Genomic DNA, 15,315 nt, shown 5'->3' on the forward strand with positions numbered 1-15,315 from the left:
ATACCTGTATACATACAGGTACAGGTGTGTGTGTTTCCCAGCCTTCTGCTGATCTCATTGTGGTTGTGGGCTTGTGCATTTCACAGACCACAGAGTGGAATGAGGACTTGTTGCCCTGGGTGACTCCCAGGGCAGTGACCATCTCCGATGGTCATGCCCTCCTTTCTCTCCAAGCTGACTTTGACCCGAGGGTGGCGATCCCAGCTTCTGACTGCCCTCTGTTTCTGTGTTGCTTTGGTTTTTAGCTGATGGAGAATGCAGTATTCACTTTTGAGCAGTTGCTTTCCCCACATCTCCAAGGAGAGGCCTCCAAAACCACAGTCGCCATTGAGAAGGTTAAGCTCCGAGTCTTAAAGGTAAAATTGTTCTCTCACTTGCGGGAAGCATGAAGCAAGAACGTGACTCATTTCTTTTGTTAAGTGGAAAATATCAAGTTCTCTCTTTGACTTGCCTCCCCTTTTAAAAACAGTGCCTGGTCTTTTCTCCCTGGTAACAAGTGACGATCATCTCGCGGCAGTTCCCCTTCGACTGTCGTGCCTATTCTGCCATCTAGTGGCTACTTTAGGGACCACAGGTCCTCGCATCATTCACCAGCCAGAAGTGACATGTCTTAGGCTTACTTACATAGCAATTAGACTTGATATTGACTGTCCACTATAAGCAAAGAATTGTGATAGGTATTGCATGGAATATGAAAATATAAAACACACACTCTCTTTCTTCCGAGTTTGCAATACAGTAAAACCCATTTAAATTAACAGTTTTTAGAAAAATCAAAACCTCATGGCTAACCCTAATGCATATACATGAAATTGAGAAAGATGGTAACAATAACCCTGTATACGAGACAGCAAAAGAGACACTGATGTATAGAACAGTCTTGTAGACTCTGTGGAAGAGGGAGAGGGTGGGATGATTTGGGAGAATGGCATTGAAACATGTATAGTATCATATATGAAATGAGTCGCCAGTCCAGGTTCGATGCACGATACTGGATGCTTGGGGCTGGTGCACTGGGATGACCCAGAGAGATGGTACGGGGAGGGAGGAGGGTTCAGGATGGGGAACACGTGTATACCTGTGGCGGAATCATGTTGATATATGGCAAAACCAATACAATATTTTAAAGTTAAAAATAAAATAAAAAATTATTATAAAAGAAAAACCTCATGGCAAAGGAACTACTTCAAGGAAAGGACAGCTGCTGTGTGAAATTGTTTTAAATGTGCTTTGTGCATCAGTGTATCTCAAAATAGTTGTAATAATAGGAGCTTGCATGTATATAGGGCATATCTTTAAGCTTTTTAGAAAAACTTATCCTGTTTCATTTGATCCTCACAAGAACTTGACTTATGTAAGCTTAACAGGCTACTTGAACTTTGAGCTAAAACTATCCCTAAACTTAGTCCACTAATTTTTTATGACCTACTTTCCCTAAGCAGAGCTTTGGAACAGAAGATCAAAGTTTCACAGAGCCTAGGAGGTGGTCCCTGAATTTCAGACCTGATCTTAATACCTCACAGGCAGTAGGAAACTCTGGCAACCAAATCAGTGAGATTAAAAGCAATAATTGCCATGGTAACACACAAAATAATGAACTTGCCATTGAGAAAGAAAAGATAGTATCAAGGTCAATGTCCCCTCCCATGGCAACACAATTTTTACCTCTCAGGAAAGTCCATCTCTTCTCTGGACACTTTAAACTACAAGAACATACTTCCCAATGCTAAGTCATAATTCTCACCACTGAGAATTCTAGTTCTACACTCTTTTCTCATGCCCTTCTTCCACATGGTAGTCATTGGTTGTTTGAATACAGCTATGATTTTACCCCAAGTTACCTCTGGCATAAATCTCTGTAACCGTCCTTTGTTTGGCCTGACCATTCTGCACACATCCCTGTGGCTATGCTCAGTTTATCTGTGCCCTCTCCCTGAACCCCCTTTAAAATCAAACCCGGGTCTCTAGACTTGGCTGTTCCATGTGTCAATAGGACATCCTCTTTCCTATTCTAGATACTGAACTTCTTTGTTGAACATACCACAGTGCTAATGTAGCTGTGAGCCACTCTCTTCTTTGGCAGAAATCATTACAACCTACCAATCCCGCTTTCAGGATGTAGAGTGAAGGAAGGAGATGATCATGGCTCCCATGCACCAACCCAAGACAGGGGTGATGAAGTTTTAACCCATCCCCTAGTTTTGTCTTCAACTTTATAATAATGCTCTGCTTTGATCTTACCTCAGTTTTCGTATCTGTAATAGGGGAGGCGGAGATGGGTCATTATCAGTCATAAGCTCTACCTGCAATGTGAGAGAACTGCATAGAAAGATCTCTGAAACCTTTGAACACCACTAGAGTCCTCAGTAATTAGGATGGGAGGGTGGGGGTGGGAAGGGAGACGAAGTGAGTTGCTGAGTTTTTTGTTTACGCAAAAGTTAACAGGTTGTAACGTTGTATTTAGCATACATTTCTATCTCTGTACCGACAGCAATATGATTATGACAGCAGCACCATCCGGAAGAGGATATTTCAAGAGGCGTTGGTTCAAATCACACTTCCCACCCTGCAGAAGGCACTGGCATCCGTGTGCAAACCAGTAAGGAGATGGGTTACTCCAGAACCTGCTTTTGTTGCCTTTGAAGTTCAAGTAAATTTTTTTTGGCCATGATGCACTTACAAGCAGTAGATGACCAGGGAGGGGGTCAACACACTTTTCCTGTAAGTGGTCAGGTGGCAGGTATTTTAGGCTTCACGGCCATATAATTTCTGTTGCAATCACACAGTTCTGCCGTGATAGCACAAATGCAGCCATGCTGCTGCTGCTGCTGCTAAGTCGCTTCAGTCGTGTCCGACTCTGTGCAACCCCAGAGGGCAGCCCACCAGGCTCCCCCGTCCCTGGGATTCTCCAGGCAAGAACACTGGACTGGGTTGCCATTTCCGATGACCCATAAACAGATGTGCAGTCTGTGTTCCAATAAAACTTTATTTACAAAGGCAAGCAGCTGTCTAGATTTGCCAACCCTTGGACAAGACAGAATCTCAAAGGGTAATGATCTGAGTTTGAACCAAGTTAAGGGTTACAATAGAGTGCCTACGGATTGTTCCTCATTATGGTGTGACACCCCCCACCCCCACCCACCCACCACAGGCCCAACACAGCCTCTGAAACTTGACCACTCCATCCAGGAAAAGACCTTAAGTCACACAATTTCAGAAGGATATTTGTAATTTCAGTAATATTTGCTTACCGAAGTCAATGAAACTAAAACCATCGAAAGCTTCTGTGAACACTAGGCAGCTAGTGACAGCCATGCTTGTGAAGGTGTGACTAGGTCACATCTTCAGTGCAGGGTCACAAGTGAGCAGACTAAAGAGGCCAGGTCAAGACCTGGGTTCAAGTCCCGGCTCTTCCACATAATCAGCTCTGGGGCCTTGGGCAAGAGCTTTTTCCTCTCTCTTGGCCTAGATTTCATCTAGAAAATGGAGGTAATAATACTTTGCAGTATCCTTCTTAAGACTGAGAAGCCCAGGGTGACACGGTGACCATTCGATGAGTGCTTGCCACGTGCTCAGCACTTTGTATGGACTGTCTCGTTGATCCTCATGACAACCCTGTGAGCAGGTACCGTTTATGTCCTCATTGCACCTGAGGGGTTAAGTAATGGGACCAAAGTCGCAGAGCTGGAATCCACCAGAGTTTGAACTCAGCTCACACTCATTTGATAACATGGGATGTGCTCAATAAATGGTATTTACTACTACTTTTTCTGCTGCTTCATGTTATGCAAGCTGGGACCTTTGCAAGGCTGGCTCCCTCTTGGCACAAATACTAAAGAGCTTTTTAGAATTTAAAAAGGGCTTTTTTGCGGCTTAGAGAGTCTCCAAACATTGGAACATTAAAGTCCATTGCATGAGTTATTTTATTGGAAAAATTTCCTTGATCATTTTTATATTCTATACATACTGTTTTTCTTCAGAAAGCCAGAGGCATACCAAGTACCTGGCACTTATTTCTGAGGGTAAATTTCTTTCATAGAAAAGGTTTGATCAAGTCAGGGCAGTAAAGAATCTACCTATATGATTGTCTCTTGCCTATATGATTTTCCATCTTATGGCTGGAAAAGTCCAGCCATTCAAAGGATGACTCGGTCCACCTTGGACATGTCTGCATGCAGACGTTCTGTGTAGGGTATTTTTATTTTCCAATCCCCAAAGTAATGTGGGGGCCTTGGAGCCACGTCCTCCCAAGAGAGGAGAAGGGTTAAAAAAAACCCTCTTCCTGTATGCTCCTCTCTCTCCAGCCATCTGCAGAGTTATACCAAATCTCTAAGAGGCGCTTGTGATTTTTAATCAAGAGAGACCGGTTTGGAGAGAAATTGAGGCCTGGCATTTTCAGTAATGAGAAATAGTGTACCAGTACCAAGAAATGTAAAAAACATCTGGATTTACAGAGAGGGTGAACTAGGGGAGCATTTGCTTCAGGCAAAGAGTCTTTAGTTTACTCGAGTGTATTTCCCTAGGTTCTAAGATCTGCGGTACTTAACCCAGGCTGCACGTTAGAACTGCCTGGGGAGATTTTTTTTTTTAATTCCGATTTAACAGATCCAGGAAATTAATATGTGTCACGATTCAGTCAATTCAATATAGAAAACCTGTTTTGTGAAGTTGTGCACATCACAACAGGATAAGTGCCCCTCGGAATGATTCTTTTCCACACAATTACTTAGCTGGTTGAAAGTTCAAAGGCCTGCTATTTATTCAGCGAACATGTATAAGCATGATCCAGGCACGTGTCCAGCCAGCGTCCCTGTTTTGTCCTGGGCTTCACAGCCTAGAGACAGCAGACAGGCACAGAGCGCACTTTGCGATGAGCAGGGCAGGAACTTTGTGGGGAAGAGAGGTGACCGAGTTCGGAAGAGGGTGCCCAGCTCTGCCTATGCAGATGGAGAGGACTTCCCAGAGCCATGTTTTCTCCCAGTCCTGAGGGATGAATAACAGGGAACTAAGGAGTGGAAGATCACGTGGGGAGATGAAAGACACAAACCTCGTTTTGCAGAAGAAGAGAGAGGCACAGAGCCGTGAGCTGGCTTGCCCAGGGCCCCGCAGCCAGGCCAGGGCAGTGTGCAGTCCCTGAGCTGCGCTCTGCCCATGTGGCTCTTATCCGTGTGTCAGTCTTATCCCATAGACCCTCTCAGGGTCATGGAAGCTCATGTCTCTTTAATCCTGTGGCTTTCCCTAGGGTGGGCAGAAAGGGGTCCCATTATTACCCACTGGGATCCGGTCCTGGGCTACAGACCCCCCTGTCCTGGCTCTGAGAGTCTGAATGAGGTGGCGTCTGATGGCCTGCTGTAAATCTCCTCCCTCCAGGCAAAAGCCATCGAATCCCACTGCTAAGACCCTGGCTCTGTAAGAACCAGGGGTCAGGGGCCTCCATCCTGCACTGTCAGGGGCAAGCGTTATGGAGTTAATCACACGGATATGACTTGGCTCATTTTGATCCCTTCCTTGACCTCATGCTGATAAAAGGCAAGCCACGTGGAGACCCTTGGAAAGCAGGAAGTGTTAAAGGATTTTGTGTGATGCCTGGATTGTCTTAGAATCATGGAGTTTCCGGGCCAGCTGGAGGGGAAGAGGAGACTGTTTCTCGAGAGTCTGTGACTAGGGATTCTCCACACCTGAGAACGGGACGCATCCTAAGAGTTAAACATACATCTACGCTGCTGCTGCTGCTGCATCACTTCAGTCGTGTCCGACTCTTAGCGACCCCATGGACTGCAGCCTACCAGGCTCCTCCGTCCATGGGATTTTCCAGGCAAGAGTACTGGAGTGGGTTGCCATTGCCTTCTCCGACATCTGCTCTAGGACCCAGCAATCTCACTTCTAGGTATACACTCAAGTAAGCCCTAAATCCACAAAATCATACACAAGAATATCAATAGCAACTATGTTCGTAACAGTCAATATCCAGCAGTAGGAATAGAGACAGCTTTAGCTTGTCCATATAATGAGTGCCATTTATCAGTAAAAAAGAATGAACTACTGATACATGCAGCAACATGGATGAACCTCCAAAAACAAACACAAAAAAAGAGTACAGGATTCCATTTTGTACAAAGTTAAATAACAAGGAAAACTAATCTAGTGTGATAGACACAACATCAGAGCTTAATCTCTTGGTGAGTAGTCTAGACTGGAAAAAGGGGTGATGGAAATGTTTACCTTGATCTGGGTTATGGTTATCTGAGTATATTTATATATTTAAAGTTGTTGAGCTCTACTTTTAAAACGTGCGCATTTTTCTCAGTATAGCTTACACCTTAGTAAAGTACTGTTGGCATTAAGAAAGAAGAAAAAGAAGGAAACGTCCAGACCCACTGACAAGGCCTTGAGACATCAGGGTCTCTGGTGTCTGCCCCCTCGAAGGGCATAGAGCGTGAACCCAGTCCAGGGCATGGTGTCTGGGGGAAGGAAGCAGGTGACCAATGCTTCACACTCCAAGGGGGAACAAGAGGGACAGCTGTCCTTTCCAGAGCTCCTCTGCAAACTGGTGTCTCATGTGTTGTCCCCTTTATCTTCTTATCTCTCCTTCTCCAGGAGCTTCAGAAATATGAGCAGTACATCTTTGCAGATCACACCAATATGATCCATGTTGAAAATGTCTACGAGGAGATTTTACATCAGATCCTCCTAGATGAAAGTCTGAAAGGTATGGAGGGTTTCCCTGGTGCTGGAGAAAGCTCTAGATAGAGGGGTGCACCCCTGATGGGGACCCCTCAGGGCCCGCTAGGTTTTGTCCACAGGAATGAAAAGGGAAGAGGAAATTGACACCAAGAGCTGGGGAGACAGAGGACGAGGGACTGAAGAAGCGAGGGCCGCTGACCTCCGCTGAGCGGTTGCGGTTTGGCTCACACTCCACTGGCCCGTTAGATATTATTTCGCTTTCAATCCAAATAAGAACTCTGTGAACTGGGAATTTTAAGCTTCATTTTTCAGATGAGAAAACTGAGGTTAGAGAGATTAACCTAGGGTGTCTCATGAACAGCTGGCCTCCTCCGGCTGTTCCAGACAGAACAAAGGAAAAAGAGCTCTTCTTGGCCACAGGCTTACAACGCCTCCCCAGCCTGGAGCAGGTGATTCAGCAGCGGGGCTTCCCAGCTGCTCTGCCCTCTCAGCACATTCCTCACCTCCACTCAGCCAGACAGAATACACTGGGCTGTGACTCCGTCCTTGGCGAGTCCCATTAGGACTCTGGCTCACAGTATCCCATGGAATCAGGCCCTGCTCAGGATAGGAGTGTAGATAGGAAAACTTCGATAGAAATACACAGGAGAGGGCTGTCCCTAAAACTATAGGCTTGAAACATATCTGGTCTCCACAAAGAAAGCTGGCCAAGCACAAGCCCCAGGTCAAAGTAGCTCATCCAATGAGATAAGGAATACAAAGATGTCATCTCAGTATCTGCACAGGAAGAGGGGCTCAGTCAAGGCCACTGCCAGTCCACCACAGCACCCTTGGGCGAATTAGGAAAAAAGCTCTCTTCCTCCAGATGGCAGACTGCTCTCTGTCAAAAACTTGTCACCATATACTGGTTTGGTTTGAGCAGGACATGCTACTGCAGCCTGCTGGAAAATTACTCTGCTGAATACACAAATCTGTGATGTGAATGGTATCCGCTGGGGTGTGAGATTGTTGGGCACTGTACAACCTACACAGCCAGAGGGAGAGGCTGATTGTCAAAAACGTCAGCTGCTGGTTGTCGTTATTTTTTAAAATTAATTTTTATTGGAAGATGGTTGCTTTACAGTGTTGCATCAGTTCCTACCGTACAGCAAAATAAATCAGCCGTACATTTACACATATTCCCTCCCTTTTAGAGTTCCTTCCCATTCAGTCTCCACGGCACTGTTAAGTAGAATTCCCTGTGCTGTCCAGTACAGACAGCCAACAAACACAAGATGCGATGCTCAATTGCTATGTTAATTATGCTAATTATTAGAGAACTGCAGATCAAAACTACAAGGAGGTATCACCTCACGCTGACCTGAATGGCCATCATCAAAAAAACTTACAAACAATAAATTCTGGAGAGGATGTGGAGGAAATGGTTGTTATTATTGATTTTACTCCTCTCGGGGCCTCTAGGACTGAGCCGGATGGACAGAGGCCTTTAGTTTGGACACTGCAGGTCATAAGGTTCTCTCTGCAGGCTCAGTACTAAGGACTCGTTACACGTTCAGGACTGTTCTGAGTGTAAAAGCAGAGAAACTAAGGGCCTGTCCTGCCCTAAAGGAGTGTCAGTCAAAGTAGACACACTGCAGCCGCACACACTAGCGGCTGAGATGTGGTGGGGCCTTCCGAGGGTGATACCAATGGTAGTAGATTTGACCTCTTTGAAAGCTAAGGCCATGTTTTATTCATTCATCTTTGGATTCTTAGAGCATGTCCCATAGTTGATGTCTAGTAAAAGTGTGCTGTTTGAATAAATGAATGAGTGAAGGAATGAATGAGTGAACATTACAGAGGTCCAGGGTTTGGAATGAGTCTGTAGGCTCTGGTCATCAGGGAAAGCTTCCTGAAAGAGGGTTAGATGTAAGCTGGAATTTGAAATTGGGAAATTCAGACGGTTAGAAAAGCTGAGAGGGAATTTTAGCTTCTAGATAAAATCAGAAATTCCAGATTAGTCAGGGCAAGGTTTTAACATTATGTTTTGCTTTCTGGTATCTCTCAGTGATAAAGGAGGCTGCTATCCTGAAGAAACACAATTTGTTTGAAGACAACATGGCCTTGCCCAGTGAAAGCGTGTCTAGCCTCACTGATCTAAAAACTCCTGCGGGGTCAAACCAGGCCAGCCCCGCCAGGAGAGCCTCGGCCGTTCTCCCCGGAGTTTCAGAGAGTGAGATCCTGAGTAATGAGGTGTTCCAGGAGGCAGGGGAGATGAAACAACCAGAGGTCCCTAGTCCATTGGCCAGAGAAGAAGGCCTTTCCCTCCCTGTGTCCAGCCCTCCCCCAGATGGGGACAGGCAGGTCATCGATTCAAGTATAGATGGCCCAGTTGTGAATCTGGTGGCTACAGAGGTGACAGCAGGTGCCCTGGGCACACACTTGTCACAGCCGGAGTTGGAAGAGACTCCTGAGGACCGAGAACCCACCCAGGAAGACGAAGAGCCCAGGTCTGCCGCAGGCTCCTTGAAGGAGCTCAGAAATTTGCTGACGGTGACCGCCGAAGTAACAGAGGAGTCCGCTGTGCTTGAGGTTGAGAAAGATACACATGAGGAGGCCCTTGTTCCCCAAGATATTGAAAAAGAAGAGGAAGCAACCCAAATCAACACAGAGGCCAGTCAAGCATCTGCTTCGGGTCAGGACAACTGTGAAGAAAGTGAAGTCGGTGAGGGGGAGGCCCATGGTCCAACTCCCAAGGCCGAGGCCAGCGGGGTGGAGCTGGGAGAATTTCCAGATGCTCAGCCAACCTGTGGGGGGCTCAGCGAGGGGGCCCGGGGCCCAGACCCCACAGAGGAGCCGGGAGAGGCAGGAGAGCCCGCTGAGAGTGAGCTCACAGGGGATGCCTCTGGACTGGGCACCCTTGAAGGAGGAGGGCCCGTGTGCTCTGTGGAGGCTGAGGCTGTGTCCCTAGAAGCTTGCGTGTTCCGTTCTGACTCCATCAGCCCCAGGGAGAGCCAGGTTTCTGTGGAAGAAGAGGCGGTGGGCGGGAGCTGCAGCACAGCCCAGCCTGCCACCAGTGAGGATGCCCAGGAGAGGAAGGCTGACCCTGTTCACGAGTGTCAGTGGGTGGTGGAGAACGTTGCAAACACTGATACCCTAGATACACAGAGAGAAGACCCCCCAGAGCCCCCTTCAGAGGAGTGAAAGGGACAGAGTGGCCAAAGTCTTTCTTGGAACAAACTCAGCCCAAAGGGGGAGGGGGGATGCCTGCAAGTTGTTACCAAAAAAAAAAAAAAAAAGCATGAAGTACTTCTTTAATTTGTATAATGAAGCTAGAGGGAATTGCACACGGGGCAGGAGCACTGAGGCAAGCCTTTGTGGAATGGAACTGTCCTCCCATGAATTATGACTTTAGCATTTGAATAAGAATTACAAAGGTAATGGCGTGGGGGGGTGGGGGGTGGTGAGAGGCAGCTGAGGGGCCCAGGGTGGGACGGGGCTGCAGGGAAGGCAGAGGAGACAGCCGGGCACCCTGCACACTCTCTTCTAATGCACTTTAAGGCTTCTTCATGTTCGGTGAGAATGCGAAGGTAGATCCTGTAATCCAGCCTCACCGTTCGTCCACAGCCCGGCTGCAGGAAAGGGAGATGGTGCGCGCCGGCCCCTCCCGCCTGCTGTGTGCGGCCCACAGAGCCTGAGCGATCAGCCTGAGACATCTCAGGAAGGCTGAGCGGAAACAGAGCAAAGCTGTGGTCTGGGGGCTGGCTGGGCCTCTTACTAATGCCGCTATCAATTTCCTACTAATTCATCTTGCTAATTCTTATTAATTAATCACTTTTTGGAGAACATCAGATGAGGCAAGGAAATTTCTTTGGCATGTTTAAGGCTGAAAGCCTTCCAAATTAGCCTTAGACTGTGCAGAGAAAGAGCTTAGCTAAATTATCAAGCATAAAGCCGACCAATTAAACATTATATGAACAGCTATTCTATGACACATGCTGTGTTAGGCATAGTAACAGAAAAGAACAAAAGAAAAAAAAGAAAGATTAGGTGCTTGTCTAGCATAAATGGAAGGATCCAAAGGAATTTAATCTAAAAGAAAAAAATATATACTGATTTTCAAAACATGACAACTTTCTTTCTTTCCATTGAAACAGTTCTGGTTTATTCCCAGGAGGGAATAAAGTGAATAAGTGAATAAAAGAAGAAAGAAAAGAGGGAAGTAAAAGGGAGAGAGAAAGGAAGAAAGAGAGAAATCAAGCTATAGATCATTAAGTTCCAAAGATATTACCAACAATGGAAATTATTTGCTCAGTTGTTCAGCAAATTGAGTCTTGTTATGTCCCAGGCACTGATACTATGGTGGAAATGGCTCTGTTCCTTTCTCCCAGAACCTGCTTTAATGGAAATAGATGGAAATACATCTTCTGAATGGATCATGATCTTTACCTGTGAGTGTTAAGGTGGAATGAACTTTCTTGCCAAAGGTTAAAAAGATGTATTCTCTTGTCCTTCAGAAAAATACCAGATGATTTTCTAAAAGCTTTACTCCCAGGTCTACATCTTGAAATTTCCTTCTACAAATTTTAATATTAGATCTCAACATTGTCCTAAGAGCTTATTTTGATTATCATCAACAAGTAGTTAATATCAGGTTTTTTTTTTAAAGAATTTGTCCACAGTTTGACCATTTAACCAGGAACTAAAATATCTCTCTCTCCACTTCCCTATGAAGAATTGCTTGGATTTCTGGGTCATAGGGGATGAAAAATAATCAGGATACTCTCATATTGAATTGTTTCACCCTTGGCTCAGACGGTAAAGAATCTGTCTGCAATGCAGGAGATCTGGGTTCAATCCCTGGGTCAAGAAGATCCCCTGGCCAAAGGAATAGCTACCCACTCCAGTATCCTTGCCTGGAGAATTCCATGGATAGAGGAACCTGGCAGCTGTAGTCCATGGGGTGGCAAAGAGTCCGACATGACCGAGTGACTAACACTTAGTGTGTTTAGATCCTCTCATTATAGGTGGAGAAGGCAATGACAACCCACTCGAGTACTCTTGCCTGGAAAATCCCATGGACGGAGGAGCCTGGTAGGCTGCAGTCCATGGGGTCGCGAAGAGTCGGACACGACTGAGCGACTTCACTTTCACTTTTCACTTTCATGCATTGGAGAAGGAAATGGCAACCCACTCCAGTGTTCTTGCCTGGAGAATCCCAGGGATGGGAGAGCCTGGTGGGCTGCTGTCTATGGGGTCGCACAGAGTCAGACACGACTGAAGTGACTTAGCAGCAGCAGCAGCATTATAGGTGGAAGGCAGAGGTCACTCCCCTCCCTGGTCCTTATTGCGCCTGTGTTCACTCATATCCTTGCATTTGGCACAAAATATTGCAATTATGTTTACTTCCTGTCTCTTCCAGGGGCCCCTTCCTTCAAGGACAGACACTAGGGTTTGGTCATCCTGTGTACTTCCTGCACACACAGCCTTGAATAATAGCTCCCTGGCTTCTCAAGTCACTTTAATATCCGTAGTGCCTAACAAGGAACTGCTTGTGTCAGGCTTCTCAGGAAATGTGAGAACTGATCATCAACCACACCGCTGTGCTGGGGCTATTTGGGGCTTGCTGTCAGGCAAGGAGATATATTTTACTTGGGCTTTTTGCCCTTGGGAGTCTTCCCTTAAATCAAGTCCAAAGTCCAAAAGGCAAGTGGCCAAATGGTCTGATGCGCTGCCCAGTGAGACTGAGAGCCAAAGGAGCAGTGCCCAGCCTCCCCAAGGACTGCCCTTTTCTCCGGGAGAATGGTGATCTGCAAGCAAGGAGGTCCTGGCGCAGGCTAAGCCCATGTATAAGCTTCTAGCTTCCTCCCTTTTGCTCACCTCAGGGCTCCTGGCCCCACTTGGAAAGCTGAGAGATTTTTCCAACCCTAAACGACAGTACTTGTCACTTCATTGGATGAATGAACATCAGTGTCTACCCATCCTCTGGTAGAGGAGACCAGAGATTAAGAGGAAGTACAGAGCTGAGAAAGCAGAGTTTTTCTGTACATATTTCACAAAAGACATGTCCACTAGATTAAGTCAGGTGACTGTTCTATTTGACGATAGAACAGGAAATTAAAGTGCATTAAAATTTCCTTGTTTTCACATGTTGAGTGGAATAGTTTCCTATTACTGGGAGTTTCTCTTGCTTTTGATACAGACTTGTCTAGATTGCTTCAGTGGTTTCCAGGTTGGAGCAAGGTTATTGTGATTTAAGTGAGCAGCAGGAAAAGCCTCTGCAAGCTGCTCAGGGGCTCTCTCCTATGGACAAATTTCTTTGAAATGCATAAAACCTCAAGACATGGCTTTTGGCAAAAATTCCATGACTAGTTATGTTTTATTGACCTTTTACAAAGAAAGGATATTTTCCTTAAAAACGAATTTGCTTATCAGGTTTTCCTTTGCAGCTTAGAGCAGAGTCAGTAGTGTCTTGCATTATTCAGAGTAAACTCATTTCAAAAAAAATGCATTTTGGAGACAACAAGGAAAAGATTCCAGTTTGTTCAAAATTTTTAGAAAGAGACTGAGTATGAAGAACTATGGGTCTTCATGCTCCATCTTCTGCATTTTACTACAGAGATTCTCAAGTCTGGTTTCATAACCTTCAGATTAGAGGTAGTGATTTCAAAGGGTTCCACGATTCTCTCAAATAAGTGATTTTATTTCTTTATAAAAAGTGCTAAATGATGTATGCTAACCTAGCAAGTTTAATTTGGGGAAGAGAAAGACATCACTGACAAAAATAAATAATACAGTTTCACTTGGTGAAAAAGTCAGTTACATGTACCTTCTTTACCAAAAACAAGTGGGTTTTACAATTTGCTTCTGAAGTCTGCAACCTCAATAAGGAGATCTACACTGCGGATTGGTTTTTCTGGTCACTATATAAAGCAAATAAACGTAAACCACTTTGTAACCACATATTTACCCTGCCAAGTGCCTATATTGCAATAAAATGTTTGTCCTTGAAAAAGTGTCCAGACGTCATATTTATTTGGAATAGGGCTGTTTTCATCTTTTAAGCAAATGTCATACTTGAGCTGGGAGGAACTCCTCAGAGATGGAAAAGTGAGTCAGTGTAGTACAGAATTTTACTTTTCTGCCATCAGGAAGGAATCCACAGGGAAGTCACTTAATGGCAGTTGTAATCATGCTTTTAAAATGCATATGCTAATTTCTGTGGGAATCGGATTAGGTCTATAATACAATAATAGGCAATTACTCTTGATGTAATTGAATTGCTGTTCAAACAAATTTGTTTTCAGTGGACAACGCTGAGCAATATATCCATTCTTTCTGTAATTATAAACAAAGCAATATTTACTCACTAGTATCCACAGTTGCTTATTCATCCATAAATTCGTTCATCTGAAAAACAATGATTGTGCATCTGTTTTATGTAGGTGCTCTAGTGGGTGTAGAAGACACAGAAGTATATACAGTGGACATGATCTCATATCACAAAACTCAAATTCTCAGGGTGGACACAGCCAGGGAGAGCTCAGAATGGGTGTTTGCTTCTTCACTTGGCAGAAGACTTTTCTATGATCTCAGCTTTAACTTTACACCAACAGCTTCAGGCAAGAGAGGAGGCATGTTGGAGAAATCGTGTCCGGCAGTGATGGGGACACTTGGTGTGGCATAAGCTTCCCTCCTCCATCTCCTCCTTCCATAGCAAACTTCTGGTGGCTCCTCCAGAATTTCTACTTTGGGTCAATAATCAGATTGGAATTGGAGGTGAGGGGGATCATGAAACCACTTTTGTATGTCTTTTTCTTAGATTGTCTGTCCATCCGGTGTGTCCAGGATGGAAGTGATGGAGGTCTCGGGAGGAGTCAACTAACAGCTCTTCTCTCCTCACAAGCCTGGAGCCACTCCAGCTTGAGCATCTCTCATCCTTTGCCATATCCATTGTCAAGAATATCTGTCCCTCCCTTCCCCATCTAGCCAATTCCCATTGTTCCTGTGAGAGGACAAGTCAGGCCAGTTTCCCCACCCAGCTCGTACCCCCAACAATGCTTTGCTGAACTCTCCCAGCCAAATGTACTTGTCTACTTCTAGTCATCCTCTCCCTCTGCTGCAGTCGTCCACCTGACCTGTGCCTTGGGGCAGGGATCCTGCCTTTAATCTTTGTATGCTTAGCAGAGCATAGGTGCCTGAAGATAGCAAGTGCTCAAGAAATGTTGAATAAATATCCCCAATCACAGATGAAGAAACAAGTGAAGATAATAGTCAGTGATCCCTTAGCATGTATTAAGAATCTGTGACTCTGGGAAGTTTACCCACCCTCAGTCTACATAGATAGTTCTGTTTTAGTGATGAGACTTGGTCATGGGTTTTTGTATACTCATCCCTCTGGGAGGCCAAGTCAGAGCCAAATTGCCTCCAAATCAAGCTACTATGAGCCACCTCCTAGTTTTGGGGACAGCAGCCTCCACTGGGTTTTCCTGAGGTCCTTAAGAGGTTAACAATGCAAAAAGGTCAAGAAATTTACCCCTGAATGGTACCCGAGTCTGTGATGCATGAGCAAATGCTTGAGAATTAATGGGCAGCATCTTCCTTCTAGAAAGCCCTCCTCTTGAGGTTGGATAGGGAGCAGAGAAGAAGATG

General features: G+C 45.4%; 1 protein-coding gene across 1 annotated transcript in view; it reads left to right on the top strand.

The window, feature by feature from the left end:
* NIBAN1 (niban apoptosis regulator 1) overlaps window positions 1-13,678 on the top strand; it is a 184,080-nt gene extending 170,402 nt beyond the window's left edge. Inside the window, exons 11-14 of the mRNA XM_070384811.1 lie at window positions 246-356; window positions 2,492-2,599; window positions 6,598-6,709; window positions 8,732-13,678. Coding sequence (XP_070240912.1) covers window positions 246-356; window positions 2,492-2,599; window positions 6,598-6,709; window positions 8,732-9,867 — 1,467 coding nt within the window. The 3' untranslated portion in view covers window positions 9,868-13,678. The remainder of the gene's footprint in view (window positions 1-245; window positions 357-2,491; window positions 2,600-6,597; window positions 6,710-8,731) is intronic.
* The last annotated feature ends 1,637 nt before the right edge of the window (window positions 13,679-15,315 follow it).

The sequence above is a fragment of the Bos mutus genome, chromosome 16 (assembly GCF_027580195.1).
Source record: "Bos mutus isolate GX-2022 chromosome 16, NWIPB_WYAK_1.1, whole genome shotgun sequence".
Taxonomy (NCBI): domain Eukaryota; kingdom Metazoa; phylum Chordata; class Mammalia; order Artiodactyla; family Bovidae; genus Bos; species Bos mutus.